The following is a 16,595-nucleotide window of genomic DNA, read 5'->3' as shown; positions in this document are numbered from 1 at the left end:
TGTGGCAATGAATCGAACAACTGCATTCCCTTCTCTCTACCAGGGACGACGTACGTTGCTACGACAACGGCAACGGCAATGGAAAAAGCATTGGCAAGTCTTGGAGTCATGGACATGGGGCAAGCTTTGTACATGGAATCCTCTGCAAGGAAGGTGGTGGTTATCTTCCTGTGCTGATCGAAGATGATTTTGCCTTTGGGCTTTTCTTATTTGTAAAGCATGACTTTTTACGATATGGTACGGCATGACATGGCGAGGCGCATACGATGGCGGTGATGATGTTTGAAAGGCTTGAGATTGGTCAACGTTTGATCGGGATCAATTGGAATGGGGTTATTTGATTGATCGTTCCATATGGAGTTGTTGAATTTGAGCATCGAGTATTGATAAACAAAATATGGTATCGGTATCGTTTAGGAACCCCATCAACATCCGTTGCAGATTCTTTTGACCTCTTTTTTCTTGAGCCTGTGGCAGGCCAACAGCTGATTCAAATTTCCGGTTCGACAACAATTTACAAAGGAGTCATTGTAAATGAGATAGGTGTAATGAATCACTTTCATTCATTCTCCTCAAAGAACACCTCGTTCGATAATGCTTCAATCAAAAACAGAAGTGTCAAGAGGATTATTCTAGGCTAAGATAATCTACTTGTCCAGGTTGATCAGACGTCGCTGACCAGCATCAAATCCATCGATGCACTGAAGTCCCATGAATACCTCATCTCTTCCTCTCCATCCCGTTCCATTTCCCTCAGCCCTCCAGAGCTCATTCCATCGATTCCAGCTCAATACATTCAAAACTTCGTCCAAGTCTCTGCCATCCATATGAATTTAATCTAGTCTTCATGTTCAGGAACGAAGAGAGACTGTGTCAGACATCAAATATGCTCTTGTGTTGCAAAAATGTTCACGCTTTGTTTCATCTTTTGTCTTTTGCAATGTAGAAAGATCCCATGTTTAGCAATTGAAAGTGATGGAGTAGAGGCTGCGAGTGCCAGTGTGATATTGTCAAGGCCCAACCCAAAAAATACAGCAATTCGTAACCTGCTTGTTGCGATAAATAAGGAACTTGTTTTAACGATTGACGCTGAGTAAGAAAACCAAGTTATTTGTTCATTGTAGGGTGACAACCTTCCCTTTCGTGTAAATGTCGTAAGTTTGTCCATCCCCCGGGGGGAAAAGAATACCAAAAAGACCAATCCCGTAATTCGTCGTCAGAGCTCCAAACGCCAAAGCTCTGTTCATAAAGCCGTCGAGTGGGTTTCATCTTCGTTGATGTTACCTTAATTGCATGTGTTCTCTGCCTTCTCCTTTGATCGCCAGAAATGCACGAGTTTGCTGATTCGATTCGTCTTCCTCCTGCTCTTTTCATCTATCACAGCCGTATCGGGAACAGTCTCAAATTTGAGCTTGCTACCATTAGAGGAACCCGGAATCAAGCGATTCAGACTGGCTAAGCTTGCTCGTTTCCATGCTTGTTGATTATTCGACCTCGAGGTTGAAGGTACAATCATTGACGCAGAACGTTGTTCAACTGAGGACCTTGTACCAGCGCTGCTGGAAAATCTGGGGAGCGCACCACTCGAAATGCTGTCACTGAGGGAAGGAAGATCGTCATTGGAGGCACGAAGCACAAATTCTGGACTTGGTTCACCCAGGAATCGGTTGGGGCGGGAGAGCGTGTCAAATGAGACGTGGTCCGCGTCGGGTGATGACATCATCGAAGCTGAAGTTGTACGTCCTTCTGTAGAAGAAGCGTAATGTGATTGTGGTGTAGGATATGCGAAGGCCATCGGAGAAGACATTGGGCGCTTTTCACCTTCGAGGTCTGGGAACACGGGAGCTTCGATGGTTGAATTGGAAGATCTAGCGTCGACTCGAGTGATATCTTCTTCTGCATCGACAATGATGACCCCATCACCAGACTCGTTTCCGATGGGCAAACCGAGTCCCTCTGCCGTTTTGGAATCTGGAGTTGAAAGGCCTACCTGAGTAGCTGAGTTTGTTGCATCGCCAGAATTCTTCGACGATAAGTTGCTGTGGTCATCCATAGAAGCGCCCTGACCTGCGGTATTCGCGTTTTCCTCAGCAAGAAAATTATCTTCCTCTTCTTCGTCAAAGACATCCTCGGCGAGGGAGGCATTGCTGCCAATACGATGGACGCTGAAGGCCGATCGATTGACAGCAGGCATGATTGGAGCCGATTCAGTTCTCCTATGAACCGTACCAAAAGCATCCACATTGCCTCGTCGTTCACTACTGTGAAGCTTGGCCAATCTCGAGGATGGCCCCGTTCCGACTGTCCCGTCATGCCCCAACTTCTCCTCACTCCCAAAAGGCCCCAAGGCGGCATCCAAATCAAGAACCGGGCTTGTAATCTGCTCCTCAAGATGGCCAGTGGTCCAAGTGGGTGCTGGAGCAACATTCTGGACTGGAGCTCGAACTCGAGTTGATACAGGCGACGGGTTGCGAATCACAATGGTGTCATCAGCATCAAAGATTTCGTTCAACTTGTCGCTCGGCAATCGAGTCAAAGGTGGCAGAGCTGGGATTTCTTCTTGCTTTGTCTTACCCAATCGCTTTTCTGATTTTCTTGAGAAAATCCCCGACGTCCACGTGTGATATTTTCGCTTCTTTGACGTGGAACTCGATTCACCGGCTGAGGTCTTGGGTCGCGATTGCTCACCGAACACTTTCAAGGAACGATCTTGAGAAGATGTGGACGCAAACACGTCCGCGGGGTCAGCCTGTTCCGATCTGGGAGCGACTGATGGTGATCCACTATTGGAATGATTGAACCAGAAGTATTTCTTCTTGTTGGGGGGACTGCCTGAGCTCAAACTCCCTGGCGTCCCAGAGGCAGATAATGGGCGTTTCGGAAGGCTGATCATTGAAACAGAACCATCCTTAGAAACCATGTTAGACGGGAGAGTGGACAGGCTCCCTGCTGTCTGTGGTCGTTCTGGAGAAGTCGAGGCGTCGCTAGAGTAGCTGACTGCCAATGAAGGGCGTGGCGTCGGACTTGCCGTCGAGTTAATGCTCCCATTCAAGGAATGACCTCCCCGGATAGTTGAATTACTGCCTTCCGTTTCGGATGAGATCAACGACAATGGCCGTGGAATGACGTCGACTTGATCAGAAAACCCAACACGAGGACGAATTCCTGGGACACTTCCCCTACGTCGAGGAGACGACGGTGGGGTCCTAACGATGTTTGACATTGACTGCTGCATCCGAGGGCTGGCACGAGGGAACGAGATCGCCTGTGCACCATCTGACGGGGTGGTTGGTGTTGAGCCGGCCCGTGCTCTGGCTAAAGCGTTCGCTTTGATCAGCTCAGAAGTGTCAATGTCAGAGATAGAAACAGCTTGCGAGCGACGGTGTGCGTGTCCCCTGGAAGCTCCAGTAATCGGCGGGTGTGGTCGATATTCTGGTTTCTCAGGGCTCGTACTGACCATCTGAGGCCCATCGTTGCCACCACCCACAAATTCACTTCCATGTCGTCGATGACCCGTACGAGCAGAATGCTGCGCATCGCCAGCGAATGACGATTTTGTCGGACTCGGTGAAGCCTGGGTAGATGACGGGTTCGGAGTAAAGGCGAAAGCAGGCAAAGGAGCAGGTCGTGCGGACCGGATAGCGCGCTGTTGATTCAGTGCCATTTCCTGAAGCACGGGATGAGTGGGACTTGGGCTGCTTTCTGGTGGCAAATCCGCGCCCGGGTTGAACTTGAAGTCAGGTAGTGGAAGAGGCCGAGTAGATCGACGAGGAGGTTCAGCAGCCACGGTATGGCAAGGTTGACTTGTGGACTCCGATCCTCCTGTTCCGAAAGCATTCTCATCTGAACCGGGGTTGAAGCTGAAGATCGGCGGAGGCACCGGGTTTGAATTACGAGAAGGTCGTTGTCGGTGAGCATGAGGAGATCGAGGCGGAGTATTGGGAGTGGAATCGAATTGGGACAAGAGAGTGGCAGGCAATGAAATTGAAGTCATAGTTCAATAGAGCAGCCACCCAAAAGTCAAGATGCTACTACTAGCAGTATTGGTGCTTGATATTCTGGCCAGCAGGCGAGGTGCAATGAAGAATGTTGCTGAGGTGTTCCGGCACCTTGTTGGAATTGTGTAAACGGCCGCTTTTGCAAAGGAACGGCTGCCACCATTACAAGATTCAAGAGGCGATTGATTTTTTGGCTGCAATATATCCGTAAAGAATGGACTTGTACAAATGATATGAGGGAGGATCAGGATTCGTGCGTTGCTCTCGTATGGTTGGTGGTATCTGAGAACGAGTCTCTGGCGCAATCAATTGCCGGTCGCAGTTTGGTGGAGCTGGATTGAAATCGGTTGTGCGTTGCGAAGAAGGAGCGGACGGCAACCTGGAAGAAAGATCGATTACGATCCTTCCTCAACCAGGAGCCAGAGGTCAGGCTAGTGAGGCCTTTTTGAGGGAGAAAAGAGGATGGAGACGGCGAGGTGGACGAGGTCGAGATGGAGGATGAGAGGAGAAAGGAAAGCAACGGGTAGCTAGCCTGGGCTTGGGGACTTTGGCTGCTGAGGCTTTGGCAGGTCAACCGGGAAACTGAAGGTCAAGTGCCCTGAACTAGTTAGCCGGTTCCTGGCTTTCTGCACCGCTAAGGGCTTAGCCATGCAACCTAGGTGGTTACCTTAGGCGTGTTCCTATCCCTTTTCGGCGCAGCTTTAGAGGTGGCATTTCTTAGTGGTGGTAACCACCTTTTGACGCATTTGCAAAATGTTGTTGTGTAGTTCTACGAAAGTCCAACATCTCATACCTCTTCCCCTTATTTTACGGCTATACCGAACTTATGGATGACGGAATGAACGAATACTGCCATACGCAACTTGATGAGGCCTTTTATCGTGCTGACATGAGCATTAAATCCAGCCATCATCCTATCGTCCGTCAATCTGATACACCAGCCTGCATGTGCTGATCCCCCCCCGTGCGCATTCACATATTGAATGCATTATTGATTGACACTGGCGATTTGATAGCCTGACCTCTGGACGACCGTCTGATGCGTTGGCAGCAAAGAAAAAGGCCACATCTCCTAATCTCGTAAAAAGATTGGTCTTTTCCACTGCCAGACCAACTCTTGATTCCACTTTTTCCACTTTCGGCCCGTACTGCCTCACTTTGTGCAACCGGAGCCTGTCCTGCTGGCCTTATCTCACCCTCTTCTTTGCGACCTTCGATCCTCTTGAATCTGTCAATCGTGAACCCCCCCAGGATCATCCGCAGCGACTCCATCCCCTCTGAAAAAGGTTCCTGCGGGTCGTGATCAGCAAGAAATCCCCAGCTCGTGCCCCCCCTGCGAGAGCGGGACCTAGCCAACTGCGCTTATGCAGGAACTTGCAGTCCCTGATTCAACTTCACTGGCGCACCATAGAAGAGGGGGCTTTCGGCTAGGAAACGCAGCGTGGCATTCCAGAGCACTTCAGATTTATGCGGATACAACCGTCAATTCGTCTCGGCCGGCTGATGGCCCTGAAAGAGAAGCAGTTGTCCCCTTTCAAAAGCTACAGGAACATGGATTCATGAAACAGCCGAAAAGGTGAACCTGAGACTCGCTTCTTGTCGTCTCCTCGACAACTCGGGCTCTAAATCTCGGTTAGGTTTGGATAAGAGATAGAGTATACTGCTGGTTCATTGCACAGACCATGCCAGTGGCGACGTGTGGGTTAGCCAGGTGGGCACAAGAAATGAATTTTCATTTTTCGCGACCCAATACGAGCTCACCATTTCGGCCCCGAACCTGAATCACGTCAAAAGGGCCTCGAGAGACAAGCCCCTTCAAAACACTGATTAGCGTTAAGCACATTCCTTCTCGCAAGGGCACCGAACACGGTCTTTGGTGGGAAGGAAAAACTCCTGCATATAACACCTTCTGCCTAACAAAAAGTTTGGTCGATATTGATACCGGTTCGGATCATGCCTGTTTAGATCTAGTTCGTCTACCAAGGATACATCTTTGGCTTTGACAAAACTTGAATTTCTCCACGATGCTACGACAAGCAAGATTGTCCCCCGTTGAAATCTCAACAATAACACTTCACGATTATTAAGGAGTGTATCCTTGCATATTTGGGAGGACAGCAGTCGATTCAATATCGGATTTTTCTCCGATGTCCGCTGCCCTTTGTGTTCCAGGCCGGACTCCTGCAACACAAAAACTTTCTATCAAGCTAATACTTGTGGCTCTTCCCGATCCAGCTGAAGAGTACCATTTAGAAGCAGCTCTATCTGCAACCGACTCCATGCAATGGCACCATCGAGACAGCAGAGGGTTGCAAGTAAGACCGGTCACAGTCAGATCGCTCGAAAATGCGCCAACAGTGCACAAAAACGTCCCGACTCCCTGGATTTTCCGGTAGAACTGCAACAAGCGATCTTGGATGTTTTCCGTCGCGCATTTTCATTTGACGACCAACTTGACGTAAAGACCGTCATCCAACAAGTCAAAGGCCACCTCTTCCTGCGGGACTTTGCCAGTGCTTTTGCCAAGCAGGAATATCTCGACGCCTACGCGTTGAGGTGGAGTGCCAGCCGTGCTCTCGGGTATACAGATATCTTCTTACACGGCGACCTGCATCAAGCATGGCTCGGCAAAACCACGTCCAGTTCAAGTGCACGACGAGAGCCACATTCCACGAGCGCTTCCAGGATCGCTTGTATTGGAGGCGGCGGTGGAGCGGAGGTGGCTGCATGTTCGGCTGCCGCCAAAGCCTACGCCTTGTCCCGGCTGGAAGTTCATGCCATAGATATTGCAGATTGGTCAACTTGTCTGACAAAGCTAGAGAACGCCTTGTGTACACCACCGCAAATATCTTCGTTTGCAAGTGAGAGCGCGAAGGCGGCGAGTAAACCGTTGATTGCGAGTGATCAACTCAGCCTTCACTTTTCCCAACGCGATATATTTACGGCCGACGAAGGAGAGTTCGGTGACATGCTTGGTGACGTTGATTTATGCACGATCATGTTCACGTTGAACGAACTTTTCACACACTCCATATCTCGGACGACTGCCTTCTTGCTGGCGCTTACCGATACCATGCAACCGGATTCATGGCTCTTGGTTGTGGATAGCCCAGGTAGTTATTCCGAAGTCAAGTTGGGTCAAGGAGATGAGGCAAAGACGAAGCAATATCCAATGAAATGGCTACTCGATCATACGCTGTTAGAGGTAGCTGGGAGCGAGAACAGTAAGTGGAAGAAGCACGTTTCTGATGATTCAAGGTGGTTCAGATTGAACGCATCGTTGAAATACCCCATTGGATTGGAGAACATGAGGTATCAAATCCATCTGTATCAGAGGATAGGGTCGGAGGCGTCATGAAATGGCCTCTGTATCTTGAACGAAGGCCGAGAATGACATGGTCCTCCTGAGCTTTCAAGACCCCCCCTGATGTGTCATCTACTCGTCATCGTCGTCACCCTCGTCATTGACCACGTTGAAGAATCGCAATTCATAGACACCCTTGCTGGTTGACACAACACGGAGCCAGTCACGAAGAGACTGCTTCTTGAGGAACTTTTTGGTCCTGTCCATCGAGTCAGTCGCCCCAGAACCCAGTGTGCCGGCAGAAGAACGTACAAGTATTTCAAGTAGCGACCCGAGAAAGGAATGTGTGTCACAACCTCAATCTTTCCATCACCGGCCTGTGAGATCATGACATTGTCGCCCAGATTGCCAGTGCGGCCGTCAACTTTGATACGATCATGCAGGAACTTCTCGAAGGCGGACAAATCAAAGATCTTGTCGCTGTAGGGTTGGCTGCAGTTGATGATGTACTGCCATCCATGTTAGCATGTGGTGTGCGCGCCACGGGGATGCCTTTCAATGTACCTTTTTGGTGACCTTTGCCTTGGATCCCTTGCCTTTCTGGCCTCTAGCCTACATAAAAGAAAGAAAACAAAACCTTAGCCTACTGTTCTCTTCTGTCCTCACTTGCGCGGCTGACGGTGCACGCGTAGATTCGAGGACGGATACAGCAAAGCGGTTCGGTTGTCTTACCTGAGCGGGTGCCATTGCGACTGAAGAGGGTGTGCGGACGCAAAGAGATTAATATCCTGCGCCTTGGGGGTTTGGAAAGACAGAAAGGCGCCAAAGATTATCATGTGGTCCCGAATCGAACTGTCGAAAATCCGGCGATAATTTTTTTGTGGTTGAAATTTAGGGCTCGCCATACTTTCCGAATGCGGGCTATGCCAAGATGTACTTGGCCACGCAGCGACAGGCAGACGTACTCACGTGACGAGGATCGGTCTTGGCACATCCGGATGCCTATAAGTATTCCACTCTCTTCCTTCTTTTTCAAACTTTTTTTCCTTTTCTCCAGTACTCGTAAGTCGAACGGCCTGCTCCTACAACTTTGCAATCTGTTTGCTAACGATGTTCGGCAGTTTGCCTTTTGGCTTAGATCAAGTGTAGTATCTGTTCTTTTCAGTTTAATCTCTGAAATCATCCTACGGGATGAATACATTGATTATTCTCATTTTTGGATTTCGCTGGTCAAACCCCTCTGTGCTTGCGCAATGGGTTTCTGGCACTGTGTCCGAGGCCCTACACTACCGCCTTGTGACGCGACCCGCCATCTTTTCATCATTGTTTCTTTGCCTTGAGCAAAGCTTTGGAGAAGAGAACTTGATTAGGGAAGGAAAATTTTGCAGTAAATGTGTGAACAGTAAAAGACAGACTTCCATCGGATGTAGACTCCGTATGGTGAGACAAGCTATCAGTAGTAAATGGCCCTGGGGATCGTCTCGACAACGTGGTATTGAAAGGAACTTGCAGCTAATTGTAGCGAGCCAGTCCCCAAAATTTCGCCGTGTGGCCGAAGAGATGTAAACCAGCTCAATCTATCCTGAGGAGGGTTGATCAAAATTACATTCATAGCTTGACCTCCACTTGAACGTCGATTCTTCATAGAAAACACAAGGTCCGATACGTACGATGTCTACCGACACGACTGTGACCAAGCCTGCGCTCCCATCTTCCCCAAATGTTGATCCAGCCATCTTCACCTCATTACAGTCCAAAATCGACGAAGAGAGTGCCATCCGCGACGAATTGAAAGCTCTGGTCGACATACTCTCGAAACAAGGCCGGCTCACCCAATCCATCCTCTCTCGAATCCACAACACTCCCACCACAGAGCTCGAGGCCTCCGTCCTAGCACCTTGCTACGATGCCCTCTCAGAACAGGCAGCTACGGTGAAAAATCTGGCGCGGTCGGCGTCCAAATATCCGTTCTACAAATGGAACTCAGTATGGCAGCGGGATATTCAGGGTGTGATCAGCAGTATGCAGATGTGTGACTGGCTCAAGAGTGGAAATCTGGTGACACTCGAGGAAGTCGGCCAAAGACTTGATGGTGAGAAAACAAGGACAAACGGTTCCTGAGAACGCCTTGGACTGATGGCTACACAGTTCCAGTAAACCTCAAGTCTGAGGATGCCTTTCACATCACGGTCGAAGACTACCTCCTAGCTTTAACATCGATGACCGAAGAGCTTGCGCGTCTCGCTCCGAACGCGGTGACAGTGGGCGACTATTCCCGACCTCTACAGATCTCAAAGTTTATCAAGGATGTTCATGCAGGGTTTCAGCTACTGAATCTGAAAAACGATATCCTCAGGCGACGAGCTGATGGAATCAAATACAGCGTCAAGAAAGTTGAGGATGTGGTCTATGATTTGAGTCTCAGAGAATTGATACCAAAAACATCTGGGGCTACTTGAGAAAGGCGGTTTCAATGTGAGCGAAACCGACAACATACTACAAACATTGGGTCTCTCAACATTCGCAGGGAGCAACACTTGGTCGAAATTGACTCTCGGCAGTTATGTGGTCGAAGACTTGACGTACAATGGGTCAAGAAAGATGGACTGGGTCTCAAGGTCAAAGAACAACACGCTGATGAGAGACATTCAAACTCACAGCTCCATGCAAAACTAGACTCGATTGGGAGACGGAATGCAGAGCCCAGGTAAGATGCAAAGTCAGCCACACGAGGAACATGAATAACGAGAAATCGAGAGATCTAGCTGGGAATCAATCAGTCATGTTGAGGGGAGCTTCCATGGTAGAGTAAGTATGTCTCCAACTCCTAAAATGCTCCCCCCTTCTGATTGAAAGGGCTTGATTCGAGCATGCACGAATGCATTCAATTTCTCATCAACCATGACCCTGTCTTGTTCTCCTCAAAATGGTTCATCTATGGCTCTGTTTCCTTCTTCCATTCGTCTCCATTAATTCTCACACTGGTATTTGCGGTGGCTGGTTCTCTCAATCCACTCGCCGATCCGGTGCCCAACTGGACGTTGACACCACCGCTTCCGACGTTGACAGTGCGTTGGTCGGCGGACTGTAGGTCTGCGCTGGCTCCGCCGACAGGCTGTTCAGGCAGCGGGAGGTTTGCCTTTACTCGACCGATTTCTGCTTCTTTGGGTTCTTGCTCGGAAAGGAGTTGCTACAAATATACGTTAGAACATAACGAGAGCGAATGTAAAAGGGAGCCAGAAGCAAACGTACTTTCATGGCAGATATGTCTGAGTCCTTGGGTGTCTTGCCGTCATGGAATTTGGAATCTTTGGACTCCATCGTCCGTACCTCTTCGCCGGTGATGTGAAAGGTCTTTTCCGACATGGTGACGTGATGCGTATGAGTTTCTGGATATGGGGATGGAGAAGGGTTGACTGTATGGCCAGATATCTGGACTAGTGACACCTGTTTGGAGCGAAGCACACAATACAAGGCTGAGTAGTGAATCTTCCCAAACTACGGACCGAAGATATACACACAGCACTGTTTCATCTACGGCTCCCGTGAAGCTATTTGAAGAGTGCCTCACAGGCCATGCAAAATACGTCACTTGGGGCTCTCTCAAGGCCAATCCACTCAGAGTCCTTGATTGGGCTGATCTTGACAACTTCTCACGAGATCAGAGCCTAGTTAGCCCAGGGGGCTCGGTCTGATGGACATTAGAGCAAGCTGTATAGGTACGTCATTATGGAGCTGGCGTGGGAGCTGAGTTCATGTTGGCAAAAAAATGCATCATTTGTCTGCAGCGGGTTTAGTTTGCCAACGATGCTTTCCGGGTACGAGTCCGGACGAATCAGCGAGAAGACGTACCTGACTCGCCATGTGAGAACGCAGGAGGCCACATGAGAGAGATCAGGCCCGTCGTGGAGATTTCACTGCACTTCAAAGTCAACACCAATATCATCGACGCAAAACTCCCAGTCCATTTTGACATCATTGTAGTGGAAGTCCGCCCACATCACTAGCCGTTCCAGTCCATTCCACATTTGCTTACTGAATTCTTCAAGCCGCACGTCGAGAACAAGATGAAATCCGGCCGGGAAGTCGACGCTCCAGTGCAAAGAACTTCCTGTCTTTGACGAGCGAGAGCCCTGGAGATGGATGGTCACGAATCCCAAGGGCATGTCCAGCGGTTTCATTTTCAGACGATGCACCGTGAACGTTTCTGTTGGGCTGCGAGACTGAATCGAAGGCCGCTTCTCCAACCCAGAGGCTGCCATATGCCGAATTTCGGACCCAAAGTTGTCTCTGGTTCCGTACAAGGCATTTGGCTTGGAGGTGGCGCAATTCAAGTCGTTCGCTGAAATGATACCATCCAATCTCGGATGTGATGGGTCGAAGGCATAGAACCCATCGAACGAAAGACCGCGATATGGCGAAGTTATGTTTCCGAATCCATCTGGGGTCTGGATGTCATCGAACTGCTCTCCCAATCTCTTCAGCTCCCGTGGAAAGTATTGAGCCTGGGGCAGAGGATACTAACACTCAGAATGTCGAGGCGGCTTTCTAACGGTAGTTGCTGTGTGCTGGCCGACGCAGCATGGAAGCAGAACGCCAGGACAAAACACACCAAGACCAGACTATGCAGCCTCAGGATGCTTTGGATAATGGGTTGTCTGGGATTCGACAGACATGTTGCAACAATAGTCACGACAGCTTTGACCAGATCATTCCAACAAAGGTGTAATAACGCCGTCGTAAGAAAAGCAACTCGGTAGAAAATGTGAAAAAAGATCATCTTGTCGTTCACCCTTTCACGTAATGTCCAGACGACGACCATCTCCACACACTTCGTTGGTCCTTGGAGCTCGAAGGACGCCGAATATCTATAGAATACAGTTTGCCATACACAGAGGCCACGCGTCAGGATGCTCTTGATATTGTCTTCGGCAAGGGAAGACTCCTATTGATTGGATAATTCTGGAGAAAGATGGGGACTTGGTGAACCAAAGTTGATTCGCACGTCATTTGAAGCACGTCTTCTGGAAATGCGGCGGCGGCAATCCTTCGCTTCCTCTTCTCTCCCACCGACCCAAAGATTAGCCTGCGGATTTTCTGTCTCCTAAGGCCATTCAGGCCGGGGACATTGCGTTCTTGAGTGTCTCTCCTCTCTCTATTGGTCTCCAGCTTCTCTCACATCCTTATAATGCCTCGAGATCCTCTCATTGGCCTGGTAGGAAAACCATCCTCTGGCAAATCCACCACATTGAATAGGTGCGACAATACCAACCACACCAATCTTTTAATCTCTTCTTCGACTTACAATCCTCCACAGCTTGACAGATGCTAGTTCGAAAGTCGGTCAGTCCCTCGATAACACCTTCACCGTGGCAAAGAGGGGGACCAGGCTGATATGAATGCGCAGGTAACTTTCCGTAAGAAAAGCCTCTCTATCTCCGTCGCGACGGATACCTGGACTAAACCCGTGAGATAGTTTCACAACAATAGACCCTCAACGAGCCGTCGGATATTTGCAGGTCGATTGCGCCTGCCTAAGACATAATCTGACGGAGAAATGTCGACCGAATTATGGCTCCTGTGTGAATGGCAAGAGATCGGTGCCGATAGAATTACTTGATGTTGCTGGTCTAGTTCCTGGTGCCCATGAAGGCAAAGGCTTGGGAAACAAGTTCCTGGACGATTTACGCCATGCAGATGCTCTTATCCACGTGGTGGATGTCAGTGGCACCACCGACGCCGAAGGAAAAGCCACACGAGGCTACGATCCGAGCGTCGACATTGAATGGCTACGAGGGGAAATCGTCCGTTGGATACAAGGGAATCTGATGGAGAAATGGGGAAGCATCAAGAGACGACATGTCGCCGTCAAAGCCTCCCCAGTGGAAACACTCCAGGCCCAGTTCTCGGGTTACGGCAGCACCAGCGCCATAGTGGCTCGTTGTCTCGATCGGCTACACCTGAAGCAATCCCTGGAAGAGTGGGGTGATGAAACAATCCTCAAAGTCGTCAATGCCTTCACGGATGAGAAGTTCCCCACCGTCCTGGCCCTGAACAAAATCGACCACCCGGACGCTGATCGCAACATTGCAAAAATCGCCAAACAACAACCCGCCAATAGTATCGTTCTGTGCAGTGCCATCTCCGAAGTCTTCCTCCGTCGACTAGCTAAGCAAGGCTACATCAAATACAAAGAAGGCGCAGAATATCTGGACACACGAGAAGATCTAATTGAACAAGGTGACCCGGACGGCGGAGGCCTCAAAGAGATGGACGATAAGTTGAAACAACGCATTGAGAATCTCAAGGACATGGTCCTCTACCGATTTGGCAGTACCGGGGTAGTACAAGTCTTAACTCGCGCAGCAGCCCTGCTCGGTCTGGTCCCGGTCTTCCCTGTGAAAAACATCCACACGTACGGCTCAGGGACGGCCGGGTCGACAGCTGTATTTCGAGACTGTGTTCTCGTCAAGAAGAACAGTACGGTCGCAGACGTGGCGAGAAAAGTCATGGGTGATGCCCCCATTGCTTTTGTCGAGGGTGATGGGGGGCGGAGAGTCGCGGAAGACCAGATCATCAGCGTCGGCAAGAACGATATCCTTTCTTTCCATGTTGGACGGTGACTGTGATATGAATGAGATGAATGGTTAATACGAAAAGGACAACCAGACGAAAAAACATTCCTCTTCCAACTGCAATTGAAGTTTGTAATTTTAATTTTTCTCTCTGATCCCGGTATGTACAGTACATTCCCCTTGCTGTCCTGGTTCATGCCATGCCATGCCATGCCTTGCCTTGCCTTGCCTTAGGGATTGATTTTATTCTGTTCAGTTCCATTTTGATGGTACGGCCGATTTAATATCCTTTCTGTTACCTCAGCTCGTCAAAGTCAGCAAGACATCGTCCCACTCTTTTTCTGGTGAGCATTCAAGCGCCTCGAACAGCAAATGAAAGAAAGGCGAAGGGGAAGGAAAAAAAAAAAAAAAAAAAAAAAAAAAAAAAAATCGATATCAAGGCAATAGAAAACTCACCGTCCCTCTCTCCTCATTCATCCCAATAACCGGCTCTGGGGCTTCGGGATTCTCCTCCTTCGCCCGCCTATTACTCTGTTTCTCATCCTTGCGCGAAATAGCATCACTACCACTCCGCTCCTCTTCAGTGTGGTGCTTATTATACTCAGCCATTCCGTGTCGCGAAGCTTCAGCCTGTACGTCGTGTGCGTCGTGTCGGCTGCGATTCACGGCATGGTCGTGCGTGGTGTGCCCTGTCCAGCCTGGTTTGCTGGCTGCTCGGTACTGAGTTGCGGATTTTCGGGTTGAAGAGGGTAATGTTCGCGCGACAACGGTAGGAAAGGCTCGTCGTGGTGCGGTGCAGGAGGAAGGAAGGGCACGAGATTGTGAGAAAAGGAGATGAGACATTTTTCGCAGGGACGAGAGAGGTTCCTATTATTCTCGTGATCTTGGACGGTAGGAGTAGTAGGATTGCAAAGAGAGATGAAAATGACGAAAACCGTCGTCTGGTTGACGGGGCAGCTGACAAAGGATTCGGACACACGTCTTACTGCTTCTTGTATTCGTTAGAAGTTTGAAGTGCTGTCAGTGTTGTAGAGCATGCAAATATCTTCAAGGCCTCAAATTGTCCTCGAAAATAGATGTCTCTGTGCCCCACCACTACGCCGGGTAGATCAGCAAGTAATATCGTTCATGGCAAATGAAATCACTCCGGGAAAGATTGTTGTCATCCATTGTTATTGCATCGATCAATCGATTCACGCATTCGATTCCTGTTGACTGTGATGGTGGTTGGTGGAGGAAATGCCGACATGATGACGACATGCTCGTCCACAATATTTGGAGTATCATTCAATGAGTTGGTCGAATGGGTTTGATTTGCGGCTACTTCTCATCCGCTGATATGTCCACCTTCGTGAACATTACCAGCCTGTTTGAATAGGCCTAAGCTCTGATATATTCTGAGGCGGATGAGGGAGAGTCCTTTCAAGCCTCTGGAAGCAAATGTCTTCGCTCGATGAGCTGCCTGGCCAGGCGCATAAAATCAACAGCCTTGTTTAATCCACACGGAGAGCTTCAGTTCTCTGCACCAGCAACTCTCTTCGCGTACCCCTTCTCCCTCTGATTCCTCTGCTCCCTCCATGCCTCTATACTCTTGACGCCCCTCTCATCACCACCAACACCTGACACACCACTAGGAACAGGTCGGCCTAGGACCTCAAAAACCGGTACGACCCCAGACCAAACACCAGTTCCCTTTGCATCGATCCTCGCTCTATCCTCTTCGCTCACGACATGAGGGTCAAAGGGGCCTATAGTTCCGGTTCGAATCTTAGCGCCTGCACTACGGATTTTCACTTGGATGACTTTGACTTTATCTACCGCGGCGGGGGATACCGGGTACGTGCTTTCCCAACGGAAGCGGAACATGTGGTTGGTGAGCAGGCGCATGGCATAACGCTTTTTCCGTACGTCGGTGTCAGGCACCAGTGCCGCGATGCCGTGGAGCGTCGCCGACCGGTAATTTAGACTGTGCCCGTTTGGTGTGGGGAAGAGGACAAGGCCATCAACTTGCACAGGAAGACAGAGTTAGTTTGAACATGAAACGGAGGACAGCGTCCTAGGCAATGGACTGATAGAGGAAAGGTCAACCTTACCCTTGGTCGAGGAAATACAAACCTTCACCTCTCCGCGATTACTTTCCTTGATCGCTTTGTATAGCATGGATGCGGCATTGCCATGGAGATACACCTCCATTGGCCCTTCCTGCATCGCCTGCTTCTGATGCTGTTCCAACTCAGCATCACTGGCGTCTGGGGATATGCTGAATCCATCTCCATCGTCATCATAGCGCCCCAGCACCGCCGTAAGAGGCATTGTGATGGGCGTGTCCTCGCCATCTTCATCGTGGATGATGAACGATACATGCGAGACGAGGGTAGAGTCGGTAATTGAATGGACCGTTTCAAAGTCGTAGTGAGCTAGGGAAGTGGTCAGACGTAATTCCAATCATGAGAAGAGAGTGTGTGCACTCCCGGTAATTGATTCATTGTGAACGAAATCAACCCTGAGGCCGAAGGATGGCCATTGAAAAGGTGACACGTACCTCGATGTTTGTAGACTCGAATGTAGTTGAGTGTTGTTTGTTCATATGCTCTCCGTGGAACAACTTGGTCGTCGACACGGTCGTTTGGTGATCCGATCATTGTTCTGTAGATCGCCAGTATCCTGTGGCGCCAAATATTTCCGGGCGTATTGTTTGGGAGGTACACCAAGACCCGA

At 49.6% G+C, this 16,595-nt stretch overlaps 9 protein-coding genes across 9 annotated transcripts; 3 read left to right on the top strand and 6 right to left on the bottom strand.

Moving 5' to 3' along the window:
* Window positions 1–1,285: 1,285 nt before the first annotated feature.
* Z518_06315 (uncharacterized protein) lies at window positions 1,286–3,994 on the bottom strand (the record flags this gene model as incomplete). The annotated part of the gene is made up of 1 exon (XM_013417125.1): window positions 1,286–3,994. The coding sequence occupies one exon, from the start codon at window positions 3,992–3,994 to the stop codon at window positions 1,286–1,288; it is 2,709 nt and encodes a 902-aa protein (XP_013272579.1).
* A 2,288-nt stretch (window positions 3,995–6,282) lies between these two features.
* Z518_06314 (uncharacterized protein) lies at window positions 6,283–7,356 on the top strand (the record flags this gene model as incomplete). The annotated part of the gene is made up of 1 exon (XM_013417124.1): window positions 6,283–7,356. The coding sequence occupies one exon, from the start codon at window positions 6,283–6,285 to the stop codon at window positions 7,354–7,356; it is 1,074 nt and encodes a 357-aa protein (XP_013272578.1).
* A 78-nt stretch (window positions 7,357–7,434) lies between these two features.
* Z518_06313 (uncharacterized protein) lies at window positions 7,435–8,049 on the bottom strand (the record flags this gene model as incomplete). Its single annotated transcript, XM_013417123.1, has 4 exons — window positions 7,435–7,561; window positions 7,615–7,811; window positions 7,867–7,914; window positions 7,969–8,049. The coding sequence occupies 4 exons, from the start codon at window positions 8,047–8,049 to the stop codon at window positions 7,435–7,437; spliced, it is 453 nt and encodes a 150-aa protein (XP_013272577.1).
* Window positions 8,050–8,973: 924 nt separating this feature from the next.
* Z518_06312 (uncharacterized protein) lies at window positions 8,974–9,761 on the top strand (the record flags this gene model as incomplete). Its single annotated transcript, XM_013417122.1, has 2 exons — window positions 8,974–9,394; window positions 9,451–9,761. The coding sequence occupies 2 exons, from the start codon at window positions 8,974–8,976 to the stop codon at window positions 9,759–9,761; spliced, it is 732 nt and encodes a 243-aa protein (XP_013272576.1).
* A 476-nt stretch (window positions 9,762–10,237) lies between these two features.
* Z518_06311 (uncharacterized protein) lies at window positions 10,238–10,668 on the bottom strand (the record flags this gene model as incomplete). Its single annotated transcript, XM_013417121.1, has 2 exons — window positions 10,238–10,492; window positions 10,555–10,668. 2 exons carry the CDS (start codon window positions 10,666–10,668, stop codon window positions 10,238–10,240), a joined length of 369 nt encoding a protein of 122 aa, XP_013272575.1.
* A 548-nt stretch (window positions 10,669–11,216) lies between these two features.
* On the bottom strand, window positions 11,217–12,124 carry Z518_06310 (uncharacterized protein; the record flags this gene model as incomplete). Its single annotated transcript, XM_013417120.1, has 2 exons — window positions 11,217–11,807; window positions 11,828–12,124. The coding sequence occupies 2 exons, from the start codon at window positions 12,122–12,124 to the stop codon at window positions 11,217–11,219; spliced, it is 888 nt and encodes a 295-aa protein (XP_013272574.1).
* Window positions 12,125–12,490: 366 nt separating this feature from the next.
* On the top strand, window positions 12,491–13,925 carry Z518_06309 (uncharacterized protein; the record flags this gene model as incomplete). Its single annotated transcript, XM_013417119.1, has 2 exons — window positions 12,491–12,558; window positions 12,779–13,925. 2 exons carry the CDS (start codon window positions 12,491–12,493, stop codon window positions 13,923–13,925), a joined length of 1,215 nt encoding a protein of 404 aa, XP_013272573.1.
* Window positions 13,926–14,177: 252 nt separating this feature from the next.
* Window positions 14,178–14,720, bottom strand: Z518_06308 (uncharacterized protein; the record flags this gene model as incomplete). The annotated part of the gene is made up of 2 exons (XM_013417118.1): window positions 14,178–14,237; window positions 14,334–14,720. 2 exons carry the CDS (start codon window positions 14,718–14,720, stop codon window positions 14,178–14,180), a joined length of 447 nt encoding a protein of 148 aa, XP_013272572.1.
* A 669-nt stretch (window positions 14,721–15,389) lies between these two features.
* On the bottom strand, window positions 15,390–16,519 carry Z518_06307 (uncharacterized protein; the record flags this gene model as incomplete). The annotated part of the gene is made up of 3 exons (XM_013417117.1): window positions 15,390–15,883; window positions 15,971–16,294; window positions 16,420–16,519. 3 exons carry the CDS (start codon window positions 16,517–16,519, stop codon window positions 15,390–15,392), a joined length of 918 nt encoding a protein of 305 aa, XP_013272571.1.
* Between the last annotated feature and the right edge of the window lie 76 nt (window positions 16,520–16,595).

This window comes from Rhinocladiella mackenziei (genome assembly GCF_000835555.1).
Source record: "Rhinocladiella mackenziei CBS 650.93 unplaced genomic scaffold supercont1.4, whole genome shotgun sequence".
In the NCBI taxonomy this organism is placed as follows: domain Eukaryota; kingdom Fungi; phylum Ascomycota; class Eurotiomycetes; order Chaetothyriales; family Herpotrichiellaceae; genus Rhinocladiella; species Rhinocladiella mackenziei.
The sequence above is the reverse complement of the archived record's forward strand: the minus strand, read 5'-3'. Positions and strand labels throughout refer to the sequence as shown.